Source organism: Ischnura elegans, chromosome 7 (genome assembly GCF_921293095.1).
Source record: "Ischnura elegans chromosome 7, ioIscEleg1.1, whole genome shotgun sequence".
Classification (NCBI taxonomy): domain Eukaryota; kingdom Metazoa; phylum Arthropoda; class Insecta; order Odonata; family Coenagrionidae; genus Ischnura; species Ischnura elegans.
The window spans coordinates 28,721,526-28,745,595 of record NC_060252.1 but is presented as its reverse complement, the minus strand read 5'-3'; the positions used below and the strand labels follow the sequence as shown (position 1 = coordinate 28,745,595).

General features: G+C 37.9%; 1 protein-coding gene across 1 annotated transcript in view; it reads right to left on the bottom strand.

Moving 5' to 3' along the window:
• Nucleotides 1–4,783: 4,783 nt before the first annotated feature.
• The window catches only part of LOC124161848 (protein mini spindles), a 68,593-nt gene continuing 49,306 nt past the window's right edge, over nucleotides 4,784–24,070 (bottom strand). Inside the window, exons 26-35 of the mRNA XM_046538065.1 lie at nucleotides 23,805–23,987; nucleotides 19,365–19,503; nucleotides 19,001–19,186; nucleotides 16,321–16,508; nucleotides 16,043–16,208; nucleotides 15,334–15,507; nucleotides 13,952–14,092; nucleotides 13,588–13,804; nucleotides 9,290–9,609; nucleotides 4,784–5,473 (exon numbers count right to left, since the gene is read on the bottom strand). Coding sequence (XP_046394021.1) covers nucleotides 5,351–5,473; nucleotides 9,290–9,609; nucleotides 13,588–13,804; nucleotides 13,952–14,092; nucleotides 15,334–15,507; nucleotides 16,043–16,208; nucleotides 16,321–16,508; nucleotides 19,001–19,186; nucleotides 19,365–19,503; nucleotides 23,805–23,987 — 1,837 coding nt within the window. The 3' untranslated portion in view covers nucleotides 4,784–5,350. The remainder of the gene's footprint in view (nucleotides 5,474–9,289; nucleotides 9,610–13,587; nucleotides 13,805–13,951; nucleotides 14,093–15,333; nucleotides 15,508–16,042; nucleotides 16,209–16,320; nucleotides 16,509–19,000; nucleotides 19,187–19,364; nucleotides 19,504–23,804; nucleotides 23,988–24,070) is intronic.

The window sequence follows — 24,070 nt, the reverse complement described above, 5'->3', positions numbered from 1 at the left end:
GGTTGATAAAAAATCACTCCTAGCACCGTAACCTAGAACTGACTGAAATGGGAAAAAATTGATTCTTTTTTACACTAATATTACAAAGGAGGATTCTCAAGTCGTCCTCTAAATTTGTTGACACCCACCGCGCATTTAAATGGGTTTACAAAAGTCGCCACTCGCGTCGCTGACGGACATATTGATCCGAGTTTCACGGGGAAATAAGGTATGATTAGGGGTGTTAAAACCGAAATTTATATACATGATGATGTAATATATCAAATTCATAACTTGTCAGAGCTATTCCTCGCAATGACATATATTATCCTGCAAAATATTGGAAAAAAAGTGGATCGCATTGCACTCATCACCGCGCCGCGGACATTTTTGAAAACCGATTAAAATGCGACCGAAGTGGCACCAGAAATCAATCTTCTATGGGATGAAATTGGGCCTCCTATATGCAGTTCCCTTGCTTTTCTTTACCTCAAAATACACGCTATAAAACTAAGCGTATAGCATAATCAAATAAAATGACGAAATAAGACATCCCTCTAACCGAGGAATGATATGAATTCCCACCAATTATCTGGAGTGAAAATGTAACATAACAGTGGTGTTGCGAGGGGGGAGGTCCAGGGGGTCTGGACTCCCCTCCTCCCCCCGAAATATAAAAACGCAATTGCTTTGCTTCTTCATAAAAGAAAACAAAATATTGAAAAATCATGAATTCATAAAAGATTTCTTTGAAAAATGAATTTTTTTCGGTTATGAAAACTTTAAAAATTAGTTTAAAATCCTCTACTTATTACCATGTTTTTCAAAAAATTTCCCCGGACCCCCATCTTCCCCCCTTCGGACGAAATTCCTGGCTGCACCTCTGACCAAATGAACTGTGTTCGGCACCGAGTTCAATGCTTTTCTTATTGGTTAGCATTAATCGGGTGAAAACTACCCCAAAAATTGTTTTCCTCAGAATCTACAGAAGAAATATCCCTTTTTTTAGGGTCTTCACGGATGAGTTCCTTCCAGCGAGAGCAAGTTCAAGCACCGAAATTCCCCCCACCTCATCCCCCTCCAAAACCCCGCCCCAACTCCTTTTCCGTCATTAGGCAACTTTGCGTGACTCTTCAGCTACTCTAAGCACAGCCGAGATAATATTGTGATTATCAATATTTGTTTATACACCACCGTAGGTCAGAGTTGTTCCAACATGAACAACGGAAAAAAGTTGCGATCTCGTAAGGTAACTGAACTTCGTTATCAAAGCCGCTGAGGAAGTAGGAAAGCGCGCTGCTGGACGAAAGCATGATGTGCCGCAAACATACATTAGAAAATGGAGGAAAGAAAAGGTTGCAATATTCTACATAAATAGAGACAGGTCTTCTAGGGAAAAATCTACGAACAAATACTGTGGGAATCATTAAGCACACACGACAATTTGGTTGTGCAGTGTCGACGGTAGTCGAACAAATACAGTGGAAATCATTAAGCACACACGACAATTTGGTTGTGCAGTGTCGACGGTAGTGTGTGTTTTGATGGAGGATGAAATTAAAACGGAAATGAACCAAATCGTCAGCGAGTTTAAGGCAAGTGCGGGATGAGTAGGTCGGTTTTATCGAAGTAATGGTTTTCCCATGAAAAGAAAGAGGGAGATTTCTCCACGCCTTCGCGAAATTTACGAGGAAAATTGCTTTACTGTCAGAATTATATTAATGGCCTAGGGCAAGAAAATTCGCATTTAATAGGCCAAATCGAGAACGCAGACCAAACGCGTTTGTTTTTAAATACCGATCGACAGCACAGTTGATGAGAAGTCAAAATTAGTGAAGCCAACTCAAGAAAAATAGCGGTGCACTGTAATGCTTGCGGGCTTGCGGCTTGGGTAGACGGGAAAAAAAAACTTTTATCGTATGTCACTTTTCAAAATAAAAAAGCAACCTAAAGAAAATATACCAGCAGGTATCATTTTTCGGTCGTAAGAGAAGGGGTGAATAACAATATAGTGTTTATCTTAAAGTTCCGCAATTTATTAATCTCGCACCTACCGCTTATCCTGGTGGGTATTCCATACCTCCACACACCCCGGTATTAGTTGTACCTAAACCCCCCCCCCTAGCCTTAATCCCTCGCTGCGCCCCTGTTGGACTGGATAAAGTGTGGGTGGAAACGTCGCGTCGCCCAGGAGCTCTGCTTAGCCTACCAAATATGCTTGTCCTAGAGTTTTCGAGGTCATCTAACAGAAGAAGAGAAAAAATACTTGAAAAGGAAAAGTCATAAAACGGACCATAAAATAATAATAAATAAATAATAAAAAATAATAAGTCATAATACGGCATTATTCCATGTGAAATGACATCAATGCTGCATAAATCATGCCTTCGACGCTAACATGAAGAGGCAAATACGGAGTGGATAACGGGAACGGTGCATGAAACCAAGCCGAAGGGAAGGATGAAAAAAAGCCTGAACAAGATATGACAGTGGATTATTAGCCCACGAAAGCTGATTCCTGAAGACTTGGCAATTAAAAGCTTGGGACAGTGCTGCAGTACCAATGATCTGAATGGGAGAAAATACGTTACGATATGAGATACTTTAGCTAGACCATGGAGTTCGATCATTTGGCCGTCTAAGAGGTCCATGCATTACTATGAAATGTGCCACGTAAATTTAAGAGGATGCCTCAAGCGGAAAGATTTGATAACTGCCGAAAGTTCGAAGTGCGGATAATTCAAAACTCCATAGTTTGAAGTTAGCCCCGCACAACTTCGTAATAGGAGAAAAAAACCCCAATTCTTTTCTTCAATTCAACCCATAAAAAGAGGGGTGCGCCTCTTATACGCATTACACCATATATTGGCTGAAGGAGATTTCTGAGCCACTTGTCTTAAATTGTTTTCATTGGATGGTATCAACTCATCCTTCAGGATTGCTCTCCCATCTGGCCAACCGCTTCCCCTACCTCTCAACCATCCTCTCAAATTCTTTTTACACATAATACAACAGTTCATGCCTCAGTACCACAGGACATACCTCTATCTCTTAGCTTATGTCTCACCTCTCGCTGAATCTCATTTGACCTCAAGATCACTCAATTACCAATGGATCTTTCCACTTCTATTATCTCACTTCTTTCTTTTCACCGCACACTCCAGCTTGCAAAATGCGAAGTGCAGAAACTTAACACCCTAAATTCCATCGGTCAAATTTCCAACGATCATTATTTTACCTTCCCTTTTCAACACCACTCGCCACCCCTTGACATATTCGACTCTCAAAATATTTTCAACGGTCACTTCAAGTGCCTTTCCATCTGACTTCTCCCCATGGCTTTGTTACATAACGTTTCTATAATAGTTTTTATCACTTACTAGCAGGCCATCCGGCATGGCTCAGGAAGGATAGTACCCAGAGAAGTTGGAAATGTGCAAATTGGAATTAATGGCAGGATTTTTAAGTAACAAAGCAGGTATGATGATGGTAAACGTATGTAACAGCAAAAAATGGAAAATTAGATTTCCATTGACAATGTATACAGCTGCACTAAAATTGGGAAGGTAATCAATAAACGGTTTGTCATTGTAGAGTAAACTTAGTTGCACGTTCAGCTTAAACCATGTTCCACAACAATGATCATGGTGTCTTTGTACATCAGCAGACCAAAAACTTTGTGTGAATGTTAACCCCAGCAAAATGGTTTGCAAAAAGAGTAGTAATAGTTGAGCAGGGAATCCTTTGAGCAATGTTTTCCCTATGAGCGTGTCAGGAGGTGTGCGTACCCAGCAGCAAGCCCAAACACAGAATTTGTATGACAAGACGTGACAAACAGTAATAAGAAAGCAACGCAAATGACGCATTGGACACACCCAGAGCACCACAGGCTTTGGAAACATGAAATGCATCTATGTACAAACAAACTTTGGTTGCAATCCATGCAGCCATACAGATATGCATTGCGGACAGGTAAACAGACATATAGATGAATACATATATTGATTATTGTCACCAACCTAATGATAAGGCCATAGCGCTGTTTTTGGAATTGAATAAATACATGAATAAAAAAAGAACTATGAAATAGGAGCCAAATCTATACCAGAATAAGCTACCAATGGAAATCATGATATACCCAGTCAAAAGGGTCAACATTCTCTTCTAACAACATCGATTGGAATCATCCTGGTGTAACTCAAAGATTACAATGACAACAAATTATTTGATTTACCTCCCCAAGCTGGAATTGATACTGCAGCAGGGACCTAGAACTTTCCTAGCCACAGCAAATAGGTCCAACCATTGCAAATAGCAAACTCTACTTAAATGGAGTAAGCTTAAATTACTTACTATAAACTGGACGAATAATTATGCTAATTAAGTGAAAAATTCACTGAAATACTCAATTAAATTTTTGATGAGCATAACTATTTTTAACCACTATTATATCCAAATGTTATACGCACACTGGGCTATCTACTTCTGCATCACTTATGTAATTTAAAAATTAATGACATCATTTGTTCAATTAAGAACACATAATTACATGTAGGTACTTGAATCTTGAAGCCTTATGAATACATATCACCGCTCTTTCTTTTTCTCCATTCTCTCAATCTATCCCCTACTCAACCTTAGATTTAACTTGTATTTCAGGCTATTTAATGAGATGGAAAAAGTTAGCCATACATGCTATCACAGAGAACAATTGTTAGAAAAAGTAACATTACAACACATTAGAATTTGTCTGCTTGTTATTCGGATTGGATAATTCAAAAGGTTGGTATGGAAATTAAATTGATTATATGGCATAAAATTTTATTATTACAGATTTCCTCATGCACATTACCATAAACCAAATAGTATTTAGCCTATGTTACAAGGGTCAAGACAATGAGCATAGAATACTGCTCCTTCACACTCAATGATGGGTGAAACAGATACTATTGACACAACATTATGAGATAATAAATTACTACATTAGCGAAGAAATGCAAGTTTAAGCTTTTTTTAAGTCTTAACAGGGGTTTAAAAAGAACAATAAATACACCAAAATAACCTCTTTTATCATTTTTTTACCTAGTCAGTGATTAATATTCTTGCCATATTATTAAAAAATATATTTATACAACGTTCACATAAAAAGCACTCCCCCGAAACAATGGCATACCACTACAACCACTAGCAAATGCCACAAGAGGGAAAATAAAATGCAAAGATGCCAGGTTTAGAAGGAAGATGAAGTCCAATGATATGAAAGGAAGGTTTACGAAGAGCTCCACTTCTACTAGCATTAGGCTCTTCACTTTGTGTCAAAGGTTGGTCAACAAGGCATACTACTGAGGTGCAGCAGATCCCCATGGAACTTTTATCTTTGAATGCCACCAGTCAATTTCTCCAGTCGTTTACGAAGAGCATCAACCTCAGCAGCATTGCCAACATTTTCGTCAGTGCTTCTACTTCTTGGCAAGGCACGGGCTAGGCCCAATTGCTGTAAACAATAGAAGGAAACAAATAAGATGAAAAGTTAATGTAAATAATTTAACTATACTATCAAGTGAATGAAGTTAAAAATGCTATTCATTAGAAAAATTTGAATCCTACTCCAACATACAAAATGTCTTATTAAATTAAATAATCATTTTCAAAATGTTAGTGATAATACACCTTAGTCTTAGGGAATTCAAAGAATGTCATTAAATGCTAAATGATACCATGAAATTTGATAATTCTCCCATAGATTAGAGGTAGACGTTATTAGACACAAAAAGTCAATACACATTGTGAAAAAAAAACAGAATAAATCTTTTTTCGGGATTGACCACCTACGAATATTTGATGAGATAATCTTACATATTACTTTCCTACATATTAATCCTACATATTAATTTTCTCACTTCATAATTTAAATATTCGCAATATGGACCTTCTCACATCAACCTTACTCAAAATTTTTCTGTCCTTGCCATAGGTGTGAGGTTATGAAACCTCATTGGGTCTTCAACGTTCAAGAAAGTGCACTTGCCATCGTAGAACTGAATGGGTGTTCCCCCACTAAGGTGGAGAGATAAGTAGAGACGTAGCAGCATATGATGGAAAGTCAGGCAGACTGTCCACTGTTTCCCACTCCCTCCCTGAGCATGGAGAGACCCAGGGGAAATTTATGATGCAGTTTTAGAAGTCCACTCCTCAAGAGCAGTGCTTTCTCCCTCCCCAACCAGTGATTCAAAAGCATTGCGAGGGAAGTGGAAATAAGATATGATACAAAGAACACATATAAAGTTGCCAGGCAAAGCTCTTCAGCAATGAGTGGAAAATAGGTATGTGAGATCTCCTGCAATGTGTGATTAGAGGCGTGGCTGGTCACATGCGTGCTGACTCTGGCAAAATAGTCGAGAATGTCTCTTCTGCTGGGATACTTGACCAAAGAGAGCATATTTTCCATAGAAAACGTTGGCAATCTCTAAGCAAAACTTTCTCAAAAGGACTCATCAGCCTTCCGTGTGGAAATGAAACTAGTTACAGTTGTTAGGGTTCACACTTTCTATCCAAATTAAACAGCCTTAAATTTGAAAGCTTTTATCTTTTAAACAAATATGTAATTGCAAGAAAATAAAAAAATATTCAAGGGAAATCTTATAACTTTGGTGATGTGTAGCTTCATAACCTTCCCATGTACAACAACTTCCCTTTTAATTACAGTAAAACCTCTATGTAGTGAACCTCTTTACATCGTAAACCTCCATACTTCGTACCAACCCTCTGGTCCCGTCAGATTTACATGTAAATATATAGGCAAACCTCTATATAGTGAACCTCTTTATTTCGTAAAACCTCCATATATCGTACCAACAAGACAGCCCCGAGACGGCCTAACTACCTCCGCAAATCGTACCGAGACAACTAGAGACCATTAATGCAGCTGCATTTACCTACATGGAATGACATTTTCAGAGATAAATGTTTCATGCTTATTTTTTCTTATACATCTTTAATAATTTTCACGTTAACCATTAGTTAGGGCATCAAACTATCCTAATCATATTAAGTGACGGTAAATGAAGACAGAACACATCGTTTTCTCTCGAATCATGGTCAAAATCGCACGATAGCACTCACTTTCTTTACTGATGGCTTTATTTTCTTGGAAGTGCCTACATACTATGTTCAGTTAATAAAAGAGGCGACCAGCACAGCCAATAATCACTTGCTGATGGAAATATTTCAACTAACTTCACTCCCATCCACGGAGACCGAATTACTCGACCGCATTGCTACTTCCGCTTCTAAAATGAAAATATTTCATGAATTTTCCGCGACTTGAAATAAATCAAATACAGTTTCGCAATTATTTTATTGCCAAATTTCCCGGGTGTAGCACTTTCTTACTACCGCCTTGGTAATTTTTCGATGCTTTCCTGAGCGATCGTAGTTAAAAATTTATTGCGCTTAGCGACAGTCATATGTCTTACCTGCGTATTTTTGCCGCGAAATCTGACTCTTCCATCGGGAGTCCGGGACCTCAATTTCTAGCAATACTAAACGAAAATCAATCCATGCGCGACAGTGTTAGGTGAAGAGGACAGCTAATTAGCTGATACGCGGTAGGGTAATGAAATTTTTTACCGTCGCCGCTGCATTCTGAAGTAGTTCGCCCAGCATTCTCATCGGAAAATAACGTCCTTTCGCAGACCTAGCGTTTCTGTGTGCTCTCAACAGAGTTTTTCTTCGGAACGCTACGTGCATTGTATTTTGGAGAGAGGGAATTCAACAAAATTTTCAAAATTACGCTCAATTTTTTGTCTATTTTTTGTAGTAGTCACGTGTTTATTTATTTTTTTACAATCTTTAACAAGTCACATATTATAAGAAAGATAAATCAATTCTAAAAGATATAATAAGGAGTATTTTCAATTATTTGCCATAAAATATGAAAAAATATGAAAATTACTTAATTAATCATAGGCTGATGATGGATTCAAGAAATAAAAGAAGGCGTCTGCTTGACATTACCACATAATTAGCAATTTTCCTAGCCATCAACGAGGACAGGCAGAAGGCAGTGACCTTTGGAATACCATCATTCACCCTCACATCTATTGTAAACAACCGAGGAAAAACAGAAGAAACTGTATTTCTAGGCTGCACAAATAAAAAAACTCAGGCAGTTAAATATGAAGATGAAGAAATTATGTTTAGAAATATAAAACTATTATTCTTTCCTCCGAACACTATTAGTAAATTGCAACCCTTAGACCAGGGAAATATTTCTTAGGTCAAAAGGCATTAACAAAAATAGCTAATGATTTGTTTGTAGTGAAAATGGCATTCAAAAATGCTTGTGGAATTGAAAACATTATTTCGAAAGAGAGAGAAAGAAGAGAGAAAAAATTTTTTAGCAAACCCATTAACTAATTTATTTTCTAAAAAGGCCCCTTGAACAATTTACTTTTACCTTCGTGTAATCATTAAATGGTAAATATATGTTCACTTATGCATACCTATATGTTTAAATATATTAATATAATGGCTTAAAAGACAGTAGCACCATTCATTTCCCTAGGATATGAAAAAAATGGTGCCTACCACTAAAACCTCTCTATAGTGGAACTCCATACATCGAAATGCCCAAATTTTGGTCCCCACCATTACGATGTAAAGAGGTTTTACTGTAATAAGATTTCTAAATCTTACAAGTTAAAAAGGGAAAAAAAAGAAATAATTATGGTATTTTTTATATGCTCATGAAGTTGCAATATTAAAATTTCAATACTTTATGAGTTATGAAAAAATTAGAAAAATATAAGTAGTTACCTCCTACACCAGGAAGTCTTTTGCCATACAAAAACTGTTGGCAAGAATGAAATGATTTTGGTAATGGTACATTAACACATTTGCCTCAGAAAACGCTGGATGATGAATACAGGAACTTTAAATGTTATAAAACTATGGCCAGCCAAGGCAACAATTTGCCAATAGAAGGCCTGCACTACAGATTGGAGAGGCAGGGTCTTGAGGGGTCGGTTGTGTGATGGGGTAAGGGGATTTCTATTCTCTGGGGTCCTTGGTGTGGAGGGTCTCCAATTGTTAATTTAGGAAGTGATGCACTCCAAGGAATATGGAGCTGCCGAAATCTTGCCCCTTAAAACCACCCCATTTTGTAGTCGCTATGCCTAAATATTCATGTTCTACTCCTTAAATATCATGTTGTTCTGAAATGCTGGTAGGTCAAATCCATATTTAGAATACAGTCTATCTAACATATATAATTTATGTACATATATGTGGCAGTAACAATGAATCTTACCTCATTATTATGAAGCCTATGATTTAAGTTTTCATCGATGCTGCCCCTATTATCCTCTTGGTGAACAACATGCTGTCGATGGGAGGTGATTTTGGTGGAGATTATTTCCTGAGATCCGATGGAGGCACTTTTACCCCCTTCAGCAATTTCCATTGGGTCAATGCCCGCTTGGGCCTGAAGCTGACGTAGCCTCTCAAGGAAGTACTGGGGATTCCTCTGCGGTTGCCCACTACTGACCGAGTCCTCTGGCATCCCAACTGGTGCCTGACCCCTGTCACCAGGTGTAATGAATCCTTTCATATCAGGAGATGACAGCACACCTGAAATCAACAGTTTTGGCATGTTCATAACAGCACAATCAATATAGGCACATTTAGTACTACATATTTTGATTAATAGATGCATATTATTTTTCCTTTAAATTTTCCTGAATCAGGTGCAACTAACTGAAAAATCCTGCATCCCTCCATCCCGTCCCAGATATTTTACAAAATACAGTGGAACTTGGTTAGTACGTTCCTCCTTAGTACGTTTTCCTCCTTAGTACGACGATTTCTCTCGGTACGTTTGAAAAAAATGCGCTATCCTGGTTAGTACGCTCAATTGCTAGCCGTGACGCAACCCGCAATTCGTTCTCCAGTATCTTCTTAAGGGTCATAAGCATAGGCGGATCCAGGTGGGGGGGCACGTGCCCCCCCCCCCCCAGACCCTCAAAAATATGCATGATTTTTAATAACGTCCCATTATCATTGCGTTCGTTTTGTATTACGAGGTATCCTTGTGCCCCACCCAGAACAAAATCCTGGATACGGCCTTGCTTGTGCCCCTCCCAGAAAAAAATCCTGGATCCGCCCCTGGTCATAAGGCTCCGAATTCATGATTTAACTTATAATTACTAGCCATTAACATTCTTGCATTCATTCCACATATCTTTCTTCGACCGTGATTTATTCTAATGCATTTCTCAATTCTTATGACGTGATGAATAGTAAAATATGGCCATTTATCAGGCATGTCTGACTATGCAAAACTGCAGCCAATGAGAAGCCCCAATTTTCCCCACCCCGAGCTCCTCACCTTCTGTTGCCTTTGGAGTGCCCACTACGCACAAATTTCACGAGTGGGCAATTGTTGCTATTGCACGAGTTATCATGATGAAGAAATGAGTCTTATCCAATTCCCACTTTATCTAAAGCAGTACTGCACGACGTCAATGCTACGGAGTACGTGCATATTTGACTACTGCTGCAGGAGCAGACGATGCTCTGGATCTCCACGCGAAGCTTAGCTTAAAAATACTTCTCGGCACGAAAGCAGACGACATTAAACAAATTTTTAAAGTGAATTTCAACTGTATAATATAAAATCTTCTTGTAATTACGTCGTAATCTAATAATCTTGCGTGTTAATATTCGAGATATCGATCGATATAACAATCGATATGGCTTTATTCCAGAAGCGAATGTGTACGGCTGTTGCCGTAATTTAAGGTTAATATAATTTTGTCCAATTTTTATGATGTTTAAAAACAACCCGTTGACATACTCAGGGTTGTTGTTATATTCTCCGAGTATGCTGTGACAAAAAAGAAATGACTTAGCTTTACTTGTCCTCTTTCTCTAAATACATATAGGATAAATCACGGGAGAAAGACGCCGTTTTCATGTAATTGTCTTCGGGAAACCAATGAAACATTGTGATTTTTATTCACATGGTATTGTTTTTCAATGTAGCGCCCATTTTCTTTATTTTAAAGGTGAAAAGAGTTCAGGAAGGCGATCCTACGAGAACTACCGATAGTAATTGTTATTATGACGACTTTTCCACAGATTGCAATTACCCCGACAGCTATTTTTTAACTTTCCTGGTTAGCACGTTTTCCTGGTTAGTACGTTCATTTTTTGTGGTCCCTTCAGAAACGTACTAAACAAGTTCCACTGTAAATGATAAAAATATGTGCTATAAAATGCAGATTTAAAAAATTTAATAAGACAGTATTTTAATAACATTAACCACAACTGTGCCAAAAAAATGTCCGTTCCCCTAAGACCATTAATTTATTAACACTTATTTACCAACAAAAAAATACAGTGCAACCTCGATATAACGACACCCCACGGTGCACTAATAAACACTCGTTATAGCGAATTATCGTTTTACCGGAGGTGGAGCAAATAATAGCCAATATACCTGTTGCGAACAGATATACAGGAACAGGAGTGGTGCGGCGACAGATAAACATCTATCTGATAAACGTAAGCATAAATCCAGGCGAAAGGCGATGTTTATTTGCATCACTAAATTTCCTTACTCAAATAACGACTAACTATTCAAACAATTTATAAGCGCCGCACTGAATAAAAATCATGCAAAGCATTGTTTCGTCAATCATTATATTTATCGAACGACAGTTTACCACATAAATTTGAGACTGAGCACTCCATTAACTTCATTCCTAACAGATCGCTAGCAATTACAGAGGTTAAGGAGTCTTGATGAAAGTCTTCCGGCGGTGAAACCCTCGCTATGGCGAGAGCCAACGCCATAGTGTCTCGTAAAAACGAATTTTTTAACATGCTTATTATAGGGTCAATTGGCGGTGCATCGGCTATCCCTCGTAATAGCGGGGGTGTCGCTATAGCCCGTACTCGCTTTAACGAGGTTCCACTGTAATTAACACAAAAATATTCATTAGAATACAAAATGTTCTACGTCGAACATTTAGTTTTGATACATACACATTATAGGGACTGACATATTAATTACCTCAGATCATAATAGATTAATACATGCAGATTTTATATTTTACCAGATAATAAAATCGGATTCAAATGCACTGAAAAAAATCTTATCTGGATCCATAATTTTATATTAGTGCTTTGGTGGATGAAACATCCCATTAGATGGAATCAAAAGATCCGAGTTCCAAATACTTCTTTATATGCATATATGTATGAGCTATGTTGCCTGTCTTATCGATGCATTGATTTTTTTCAAAGCTCATCTGGGTGCTATGCAATAGAATTACAGATTGCGGTAATTTTTTTTTAAATCAAGTAATTCTGGAAATACAGGCGGTCCCCGACTTTCGCACACAATGCGTTCCCGAAAACTTGTACGAAAGTCGAATGTACGAAAGTCGAACCATTGACTTCCATACAAATTAGGGGTTACGTTCCAAAAGAGCGGAATATACGTACTAAAACCTTTTTTTTCACTGATTTTTTTTCAAGTTACTAAATTTTAATAATAATTTAGTAAAATTCCTCAAATCATTTAATTTCTTTCGAAAATACGCAGAAAATGTAAATAAAAGTTTAAAAAAAACAAGAACTCCGTTGGCTATCGAGTGAAACTTCCTCTTGGCGTTTAAGTTGGCATTCTACTTATTACGTCCACTTTAAATAAAAAGACGTATCAAGAAGCATAACAAAATGTAATTCTTGAACCCGCACTCAGGATACCTTTTAATATTTACACCAAAATTCGACATTCAGCAGGTGACATTCGTGATCGTGTATATTTCACATGTTATTCAAAAAAGACAAAAGACGAACGGAATTCGGGTGATATTTCGTGCAATATCGTTGCTGAAGGTGTACATGAATTAAAGAGCACTCAAACGAAAAAACACAATTAGAAAGAAGATCTTACTAGTTTTATTGAAAGCTATTTGATGATGTCTAGTCAAATTTTTTGAAAAATCTCTCCTTCTTCTTCTCTTGATGAAGGAGCCTGTAGCAGGCAGTCTCTCTCCCAAATAAATCACCTAGATTAGCGTCAACTACCAACAATTCCCTTCATTGTATACGTTCGTATTGTTCGCATATACTGCCATTTGAAACAATTGAATGTTGGGATGCGCAGTAAACATCGCGGGAATTTAAAAAGTTACAGACCAACGTCCGAAAGTCTGAATTTAGCGTACGGAAGTCAAGTAAAAGGTGTCAATTTTGAATGTACGAAAGCACGAATTGTGCGAAAGTCGAGTGTACGAAAGTAGAGGACCACCTGTATCTTGGATCCCTCTAACCCTAATATTTTACAAAATAAATGATAAAATACTTGGGCTACAACATGTAGATCTAAAAAATTTAATAGCATTGACTTTTGGCTAAAACAGAAAATATTCCAAGTAAGATAGAATCCAGAAAATTCGCAAATAATGTGAACATTAAGTAAAATACTCATAATAGCTAACATGCTACAATTTCATTGACATGCCTAAGATTTACAGGAGAGGCGACCACCAACCCAAATTGGAGAACCTTCAGCAGTTTCCAAAAGGAATGACTTACCAATAGAGGAACACATTGAGCTAGCTTTAGAATTAGCACTCCCCTCCAGCAAGGCATTGGCATTCATTTCTGTAGCACCCGCTCTGCGACGTTCAACTTCTATTAATCGAAGCCCTCTTTCAATATAGTCTTGAAAGAACTGAGATGACTTGCTGAGGAATGGCTCAACATCAGCCTCAGGATGCTGAAGTTTGAAATCATACAGGAGGGCCAAACCCTAGAAGAATAAACAATATTTTCGATTCAGAGGCTCCGTAAAAAAAAATCTTCACTCCTGAGGAGCATTTTTCAACTTGTTTCCATCAAGGATAATTGTATTTTTCAGACATAAAATATTCACTTAATGGCCTAATATATATCGTACCTCTTTAGTTTGTGACTTGGAACCTATTTTATTGAATATTTCTGAAAGAATGGCATGAGTATTTTTTGATATTCTCCCACCAGTCTTTCCTTCCTTGGCAGCTGCACCACCTCCAGCTGGTCGGCCTTCCTTCTCTTCCATCTATCACGAATAAAAATATTTATTATTAGTCTCCGTTATGAAATTGTAACTGATATTACTGTCCATACTTTAGCAATTATCATCAGTTAGGTACTTTTTCCAAGAAAAACTAAGGCAAAACAAAGCACAATAGGATGATATTAGAGAAAATTGAAAGGATGCTACACACCTCTTGATATTTTAAGGCATAACAAAATGTATGAACCCTGGACTTAGCTCTAATTTCCTTTTCCCAACCCACAAACACTTTCAGCCCAAAGGTAAAAATTTAAACTTTGCCCAGATCCGAAAACTTTTTAGCAGCGTAGTCGGCTGTCATCTATTGATGATGCTCGGTCTCAAAGTGTTAAAAGACTTTCCTACAGGTTAAGAGTCTAAATAATAATTAGAGTAGAGTTTGACAGCTTTAAAAATAATTTAAGCATACATTGCAAAGAATATTGAATATTTTTATCAAATGTGCTCAGTCACATATTTTATTTTACTATCAATTGTGACAGTTTGAAAAATAAAGAGAGCCATATTTTTCCACTCTTTCATCTGTCACTTACTTCTCAAGCTATTTTCCATTATTTTTAAATCAACAGCTTGAACCCTTTATTAGATAAGTTCATATTGCCAAGAACTCATGCTGAGAGTGTCCCCACTTTCCCCACTACTCCTTAGCCTCATCCATGGGCCTTGCTTGGTTCATTGTTGTCAACGATTGTTATGAGCGATTCCTTCCCTTACTCAAAGATTTTCCCTGAACGAATGAATCAGATCTCTAATGACATCACCAATTCATGAAAGGAGGGCTGCCACATCCCCATTTTCTTATTTTACACACAGCAACAAATGAATCAACAAAGAACATAATTATTTCTTCGTGGCTTATTCCGAATTCTTTAAATGACTTGTAATTTCAGGTTTGAATGAATGTCACCATTTCAGGTAGTAGCAAACAAGAAGTATACAAAGTGATAATTTGAAAACTAATTATAATTCCTAGCATGTGCTTTACCGCAAGCCCTGTACAATGAATAATGCCCTAGAAACCAACCAGTGCCAAATGGCTTTTGGGTGAGTTTCTAATAAAATCACCCTTGAAAACAAACCTGAAATTTCAAGATAGGATTATCATATGTCATGATAGAATGTGACACCCAGTTCCAGAATTTCAAATTATACCCTAACAAAATCAACTTGCTTAAATCATTTCATCATCTTAAACACTGCCTACATAAGGTTCAATGTCATACCTTCATTAACTTTATAAGGTACTCATGCAACTCTGAATCCCTCAAGTTCTCAATTCGCCCTAGGTGAGACATAATGGCTCTGCCTTTCACTTTATACAAATGATGAACAACTGTTCTCACAGTCCTGAATGGAAGGTCAGACTGCCGATCTTTCCACATCTTCTTTGGGAAGGCCTGCAAAACAAAAAAAAAGCATTCAATTGGCATAATCCAGAATGCAAATAGGTTTCGACATCAAACATGTGAGAGACCCTAAATGTATCCAAGGCCTCATTCTTTGCCATAAGCTGGAAGTCATACATATATGTTAACTAATTTTAGAATCATAAGAAAGGACAACAAACACTTTGGCACCAATTAAAATTGTAAATTTGCACACAAACTGCAAATTTTGACACAATATTACTGCAAGAAGAAATCTTTTTTTCTAATACTTGCAGGCAAAAATCAATAACCAAAAGATTTCCATTACGTTTTCTCAGGAGTTCTTCATAAATATATGATGCTCGGCAAATATTGTGCTTAATATGAGTAAAACTTCTTATGGGATTACCAGCATCTTGTTTAGGACAGTCAATGTTTCTTCTCCTACTGACGGAGCAAGAAGAGGGAGCACTGGCCATTCTAAATCAATACGCAAAGAAATCCCACATGAAGTTTTAAATACTGACAGCAATCATAGAATTTAAAACTATCTGATTGTGCATACCATTAAAAATTTGTGGATGTCATAGAGCACTATATCCAGGCACATATCATCCTCCCAATCAGGTAATAGCTTTGCAACTTTCCAGAGGCACTTCTGAATAAGTTCCAGGAACTTTGGAGGCATACCAGGACTTTCCACGCTGTCATGCAAAGACCTTATCAATGCACTGTAGAGATAAAAAAAAGGAACATTATTCATCACATTACTTAGCAATTACAACATAAAACAAAACCTTACGGAAACATGGATTCTTACGATCATAATTTAAAGAAACTTACCATGTGAGGCTTGTATGATCAGACCGCTCAATGATGCGCACCACCAGTACATTGATTGCCCGGCAAAAATTAACACCATCATTCAGCATCTCAATTCGGCCATCATGAAGGACAGATATAAGGTTCCAAATCAAATCTCGGAGAACATCTCTGGACACCTTACACGCTAAGGACTGATGGCTGAACAACTGGAAAAAAAATCAAAATTTTTGTTTCAATTACGTGAGTACTATGCTATATTCTATACATAAAATATCTGACGGCATAATAATTTTTGGGATAGTTCTACGCTGTCAAAAAAAATCACTCAAATCACTTCAACTAAACCTTGCCCCCTTGATAATTAAATATTTTGCTCGAAGTATACAAAATTAAATTAAATATCAAAAGCACTAAAGATTTGTATTTTGTCTACCCACATATCTCTCTGCAGTCCTGAAGGGGAGCTAAGAATGGGGAAAAATATTGGGGTTGCAGCCTCATGAAGAATATACCATTGAGAAGATTAGAACACCATTTCAAGCAGAAAGATTATAACCTGGCCAATGCATTAGATCATCTGGGCATTTAAACCTATAACCAATGATAATCATTGATTCATGAGCCCTTTTGGATGAGGCTGAGTGGGATGGGTAGCTCCAAAAAGATTTTCACTTCTGAGTTAATCCATTGTTTTTCCCATTTTATATGAAAACCTGTGTTTTAATGAAACAAAAACCCATTTAAATGATTTTAATTTAAATTGTGTAAAAGAAAATCGTTCTGTGCCATATTAAAATCAAATTACCCTCAATATGTGGTTATAATTTAAGTTGATAGGAATGTTTATAATCTCCCACAAGTAAATAATGCAAACAACCTTGTAATACTATAACATTTCTGAATTCTACACTAAAAATTATATTTTTAGTGTAATAGCATGCATCTCACTAAGTATTTCTCAAATTCTTCTACCACCTGATTTTATATTTCTTCACTGTCAACACATACCGGATTCGAAAACTGAAATTGTGGTCAGATATTGTTTAGTAGAAGTTAATACAGTGGAACTTGGTTAGTACGTTCCTCCTTAGTACGTTTTCCTCTTTAGTACGGCGATTTCCCTCGGTCCCGGTACCATCCGAACAAAATACAGGTAAAAGAATTTGGTGAGTACGTTTGAAAAAATTGCGCTTTCCTGGTTAGTACGCTCAATTGCTTGCCGTGACGCAACCCGCAATTCGTTCTCTAGTGTCTTCTTAAGGGTCGCAAGCGTCTGAATTCATGATTTAATTTATTATTATTAGCCATTAACATTCTTCCATTCATTCCACATCTGTTTCTTCTACCGTAATTTATCCAAATGCATTTCTGAATTCTTGTGACGTGCGGAATAATAAAATGCGGCCATTTTTCGGGAATGTCTGACTATGTCAAACTACAGCCAATAAGAAGCCCCAATTTTCCCCACCCCGAGCTCCTCACCTTCTGTTGCCTTTGGAGCGCTTGGGAGTGCCCACTGCTGCGCACCAAGTTCGTGAGTGGGCAATTGTTGCTATTGCACGAGTTATCATGATGAAGAAATGAGTCTTAACGGTATTAGACAATTCCCACATTATCTAAAGCAGTGCTGCTCCATAAACTCTACATCGTGCGTATTTACTTGACTACTGTTGCGGGAGCAGACGATCCTCTGGATCTCCACGCGAAGCTTAGCTTAAAAATACTTGATCTCGGAACGAAAGCAGACGACATTAGACAAATTTTGAAAGTAAATTTCAACTGTTTAATATAAAATTTTCTTGTAATTACGTCGTAATCTAATAATCTTGCGTGTCATCAGTCGATATATCGATCGATTTTACAATCGAAATGGTATAATTCCAGAAGCGAATGTCTACGGCTGTTGCCGTAATTTGAAAGTCAATATAATTTTGCCCAATTTTTATGATGTTTAAAAAACCAGTTGACTTACTCCGGGTTGTTGTTATATTCTCCGAGTACGCTGTGAGAAAGAAAAATGACTTGTCTTCGCTTGTCTGAGCTTCACTCGTCCTCGTTCTGTAAATATATATAGGATAAATCACGGGAGATAGACGCCGTAATCATGAAATCGTCTCCGGGATGTCCATGAAAAATTGCGATTTTTATTCACATGGTATTGTTTTTCATGGTAGCGCTCATTTTCTTGATTTTAAATGTGAAAAGAGTTCAGGAAGGCGATCCTGTGAGAACTACCGATAGTAATAGTAATTATGACTACTTTTTCACTGATTGCAATAACCCCGACTGCTATTATTTACTTTCCTCGTTAGTACGTTTTCCTGGTTAGTACGTTCATTTTTCGTGGTCCCTTCAGAAACGTACTAACCAAGTTCCACTGTAATAAGTATCACTACATTAATCACTTAGCGCACTTTGAATATGCATGAAGCATGATATTGAATACCTAACAGGAGTACAACCAACACAATAAATTATGTGCATTGTAGCATAGTTAGCAAATTAAAATACATAATGTTTAGATGGAAAGTATGCAGTAATTATCTTCAAATACCTAATCGCAATCATCTGAGGCTTAAGCTACTGTCGAAACTCAGGAATTCTGATGAGTGGTTATTTCCCGTATAAGGTATTGTTATTTATTCTTTATAAAATATAATATAATTAGATAACCAGCAATCTAGAGTCCGACACTCACCGACATGAGTACGGCAAGAATTTGAGAGTAGGTTTGTGAAGTTGCTTCTTCCGCTTGATAGTGATTCCCAAGTTTTGAGGAAGATGAAGAATGCAGCAACCTCATCTGCATTGTCACAGCTACCACTAATTGGTCCACATGTCCTAACAAAGATTCAGCCTTTTCACTATGCAGAAGATTGTCCACCTGATAGAACAAATATGTATAAGGCACAAAATACCAAAAATCAAAAACTTACACATGTACAAAGTATGTAAAAGTTTAAGTGTTCAATGTGTGACAATAATACCAAACTCAATTACTAAACATCACATATGATCCAAAATTACTATGTGCCACTTGAAAGTAAGAAAATTGCACGTACCTGTAACAAAGCACTTTGACATGAATTTGACTCTGGGTTAGCTATTTGGGAAATAATAAGGTCTAAGTGCTGCACCTCCTCCCTCCGAGGACTTGGGCTTAATTTGACAAGAGAAAGGGGAAGCCCAGGTGTTTGTAACCTAAAAAATCAAGATGAAACAGTATTAAGACCATAGCTTAAAAAACCATTACAGGAAATGCGACAATAGATGGCTCAGTTTTAGTAAACGTAAAGGGTGCTCACAAAGGCCTTCTTCCAGTCTGAATTTTTTTATTTCCCTGACTTTTCATGAATGGAAAACCAGTCATATACAATAAACTCTCGATTATACGAAGCAGGATTTTACGAAGTTTTCGATTATACGAAGTGATATTGCCGTCCCGACGAAAAGCCTATGGTAAATACATGGCGCTATCCGATTATACGAAATGTTTTGAAATTACGAACCTCGGCTCGGTCCCCAGGAGCAAATGGCATTCGTTTATACGAACTACGGCGAAATATTTTTCAACAAAACTAGTTATGCTGGCGGAAGTAGCTAAAAAAAATCAGCGCTTCTGACTGTGGTCCATCAAAAGTGTGAAATCGTAAATGATAGTGCAACTTTGGAGAGAAAGGGTTCGCCTAAAACATCATGGAGGGAATTCAAGGGAAGTAGGAGTTCAGTAAAAATACCCCGGCTGACATAATGCCCCTATTTACGTGCCTATTCGTAAACATTGCTTCGACAATACATCGTAGTTTAACATGTCAGGAAGGTCGCGCGAGGTATTTCGTACACTCCTACTTAACCCTTTGCACTGCTATGAACGTACCTGGTACGTTCGCAAGGCAGGCTGCTGTGAACGTACTTCGAAGACTACTTGACTGCTTTTCGCCGAAGCACTTCGAAGGGTCCCTAATCCGGGACCCTTTCCTCGACGAACTCACCCTCGCTGGCCCCTCTCCTCGACCCTCCGAGCGGGGGCCTCCCTTCCCATAAGTGACCACTATGACTGCATATTGAAAATCTATCAATCAATGCCATCATCAAAAAATGATTGTTTGCATCGCACTCCTGCCAATCAGGCAATCAAGTACGTCTCTGAACCGTGTTTCTGCGATGAGAAATAACGATTTTGTTAACTTTGCTAAAATGGCCAAGTTAGTAAAATTGTCATTTTTCATCGCAGAAACACGGTTCAAAGACGAACTTGATTTCCTCCACTACAATCGCAAATTGCTGGAAATCGGCCGGATTCCCTTTGATAGAGCATCATGAGGATGTTCTCGAGGTTTGTAATTGATACAACGAGCCTACTAGTAATTCTGCCACTATAATATCACAGCTATGATTGATTCGTTACGTTATACCTTCAGGAAGCTGCAGCGGATGAAATCGCGGAGGTGATTAGAGGCTTAAAAGATGATTTGAAAAATACTTGGACAAAGCAGGATGAGCACAGCGCGCAACATCAAACGATTATATTGCCCTAGACGATGATATCCAGGCTTGCGACAATGCGACGCCGGTACCTACGTCTGATGAAGCAGTAGCCGGGACTAGTCATAATAGCAGTGACGACGAAGATGAAAGTGAGGAAGTAATTTCACCAAATAAAAAAGAAATATACGCTTCCCTCCGAACATTAAGATATTTTGATCTGGCTAACGATTTAGATCCCCACTTTAATTCCCATTTATGCAAGTGAGAAACCATGGTGGAAGCGGTGATGGAGAAGGGCAAAAAGCAATAAAATAACAGATTTTTTGGGTAATATAATTTCGTGTATATATTAGCCTTCCTGAATAAACAAATTAAATATCTTAAGTATTGGGCTCTATTTACCACCAACTTATTTTTCAGGCTACTCGTAATGAAGATGCACTTCTGACTCTAACCATGAACTTTCTTCTCGCGTGCCTCCCTGTTCTCCTATGCCGAGAGATCTTTCTTTCCAAAGTCTTTGTTTACTTCCTCCCGCGGCCTTCTGCTGATCTTGCTGACACCCACCTTACCCATCCCAAACCCCTCCTTCCCCAGCATTTCCCAGTCACTCCCTCCCTAAGGTGACTGAGCTTGAGTGCGTCGTAAAAAAATACGCCCCCCAAACGTAGACTGAGGCAGAGCTGAAGGCCCTTTCCCCACCCTTCTTTCTCCTGCCCCTTCACCCCTTGTTATGCTGACCACACTTCTTTCCTCATTCTACTCTTATTCCACCCCCCCCCCCCCACTGGGAACGTTCTCCGACTGTGGAGAAGGGCATGGTTCATCTTTACCCTGCAACGGGGGTAAGTTTTTTACCGGACAGAGGCTGAAGAAGTATCTTCCACTATCGGGGAAATGGTGCTGTGCTTATAATTGTCTCTCTTCTTCTCTGCTGACTTTTCAATTTAAATTATTTTCTTTGCTCTTTCCACACTATATTTATTTATGATTATGGCGCAACTATTTTTTAGCGCTAAAACTAAGCGCTATCTCTATGTCAATGATCCTTTGCATAACTTTCCATACGGCTGAGAAAGGAACACGAAAACTAACTGAGGTGAAGGTACAGGTTTTTGCGTGTCATTTTTGGGAATTCACGCAAGTGAACCAATACTTCTCACACGTTGAGAAATGATGAAACATCTCTTGTAGGAACACAATCAATGTGGATAATAAGGTTTCTCTCTTTACTTCTCCGATAATGGAAGATGTTTCTCCTGTCGTTTTCCGGTTGGAACCTTGCTCCTGTCGGCATAAAAGAAGAGAGACATACTATATGAACATAGCACTTCACACCCGGTATGAAGAATATGGTCCTGATGAAGAATAAAGTCTTTCATAGCAACGTCTGCTAAGATGATGGACCACAGTAGCCGGATGGAGAACTCAAACAGAATTTACTTCAAATATTCGCCAGAAGATAATCATATCCTACGTAATTTATGATCGTAACTGAATCTCAATGAAAATAACTAATGGAAAAGATAGCACATTCAACTGAAAATACGGAGTAACTCGAAATATTAACTTACGAAGGTTATTTTGGAAACGGGTCAAGGCCCTCGTTATTCTTTTTTTTTCTCGTCACTGAGCTATCGAGGGCGACATAAATGGCGGATAGGCCCTTAGAGTATGGTTAGGCCGGCTGCCGCAAATATTTCCGTGGGTGTTGGAAACAAATATCTATCTTACGCCTACTTATAGTTGCTACTCGCTCCCAGCCACAAATTTATAACATTAAATTCTTATAATATACTTTGCAATTCATTATTTGATTACGTTTTCTAAACTGGTCGGGAATTTCTTAAGCGATCGTTGGTATTGAAGTATGTACAAGAAATGGGAAATTTATGGTGGTATAATTATTTAACGATCTTTCACAGCATAAATCGATAACAATAAGCCTTTTCTGATAATTCTACCGTGAATAATCATCGAAAACAATTAAATGAGGCCACTAAAGACAAAAAAAGGCGGAAGAAACAAAAGCGAACATTTTTTCGTGACTTATGAAAAAGGTTTGAAATTACGAAACTCGATTTTACGAAGTGCTAATTTCCCGGTCCCACTGACTTCGTATAATCGAGAGTTTACTGTAGTGGGATTTTATGGAAAAATGCAGCTAGGTATATAGACAATAGCCTTTTCTGATAATTCTACCGTGAATAATCATCGAAAACAATTAAATGAGGCCACTAAAGACAAAAAAAGGCGGAAGAAACAAAAGCGAACATTTTTTCGTGACTTATGAAAAAGGTTTGAAATTACGAAACTCGATTTTACGAAGTGCTAATTTCCCGGTCCCACTGACTTCGTATAATCGAGAGTTTACTGTAGTGGGATTTTATGGAAAAATGCAGCTAGGTATATTGTGAAATAAATTCAAGCAGTTGTAGAAGATGAGCAGAAATGAAGTCACGCAGTATCAAGATGGCATCAGCCCAGCCAAGAGGGCAACAAAATGCAGATTTCGCCACTCACATGCAGTAATGCCCAGTTTTTTCAACCATTTCATTTATTTGTTATGCCTCTGGAGTTCTTACCTGACCATAGAATAATTTCCCTGATAATTCCACGACTTCCAGTCCATTTATTTACTTTCATGATAATTACATGCCTTTTCACCAACTAGTGTGAACTCTGGACTGAACACTTATCCACTTGGTTTTGGAAAAACTACCGTATTTCTCTGAATATAGTCCCCCATTTTTTTCCAAAACTGCCCGTGGTAAAAGTGAAGGGGGGACTATATTCAAACATATTTTTTAAATATTTTCCCAAAACCGAAGCCTCAAAATTAGGGGGGGAGGAATATATTCAGAGGGGGATTTAATTCGGAGATATACGGTATTTCACTATCTATTCTTTTTGGCTCCAGTTAGAATTTCAGCTATAGAGAACTGAATGAACTGAGAACCCAACTGACCCATACCTGCAATCAGCTAACAAAAAGAAAACAATGGAAAATCTACCTCGGAGAAAGTTCCTTGGTTTTGAGGTATGTAGGAGCTGGATCATCTAAAATGCCCTCAAGGTCATGTTTCACAAGCTGAGGAGCCACTTTCGAAACTTCAATTGGTTCATCCCCCATGCGCTCGAGGAGATCATAATCCAGATGAAATGGGCCAGAAATTGGTCGGACTTTAGGAGATACCCTGTAAATCATTGAGAAATCATGAGCAAACAGCATTCATTTGACTGAAACCAATATTTTTAAAATTTTAAAGAAAGAAATAAA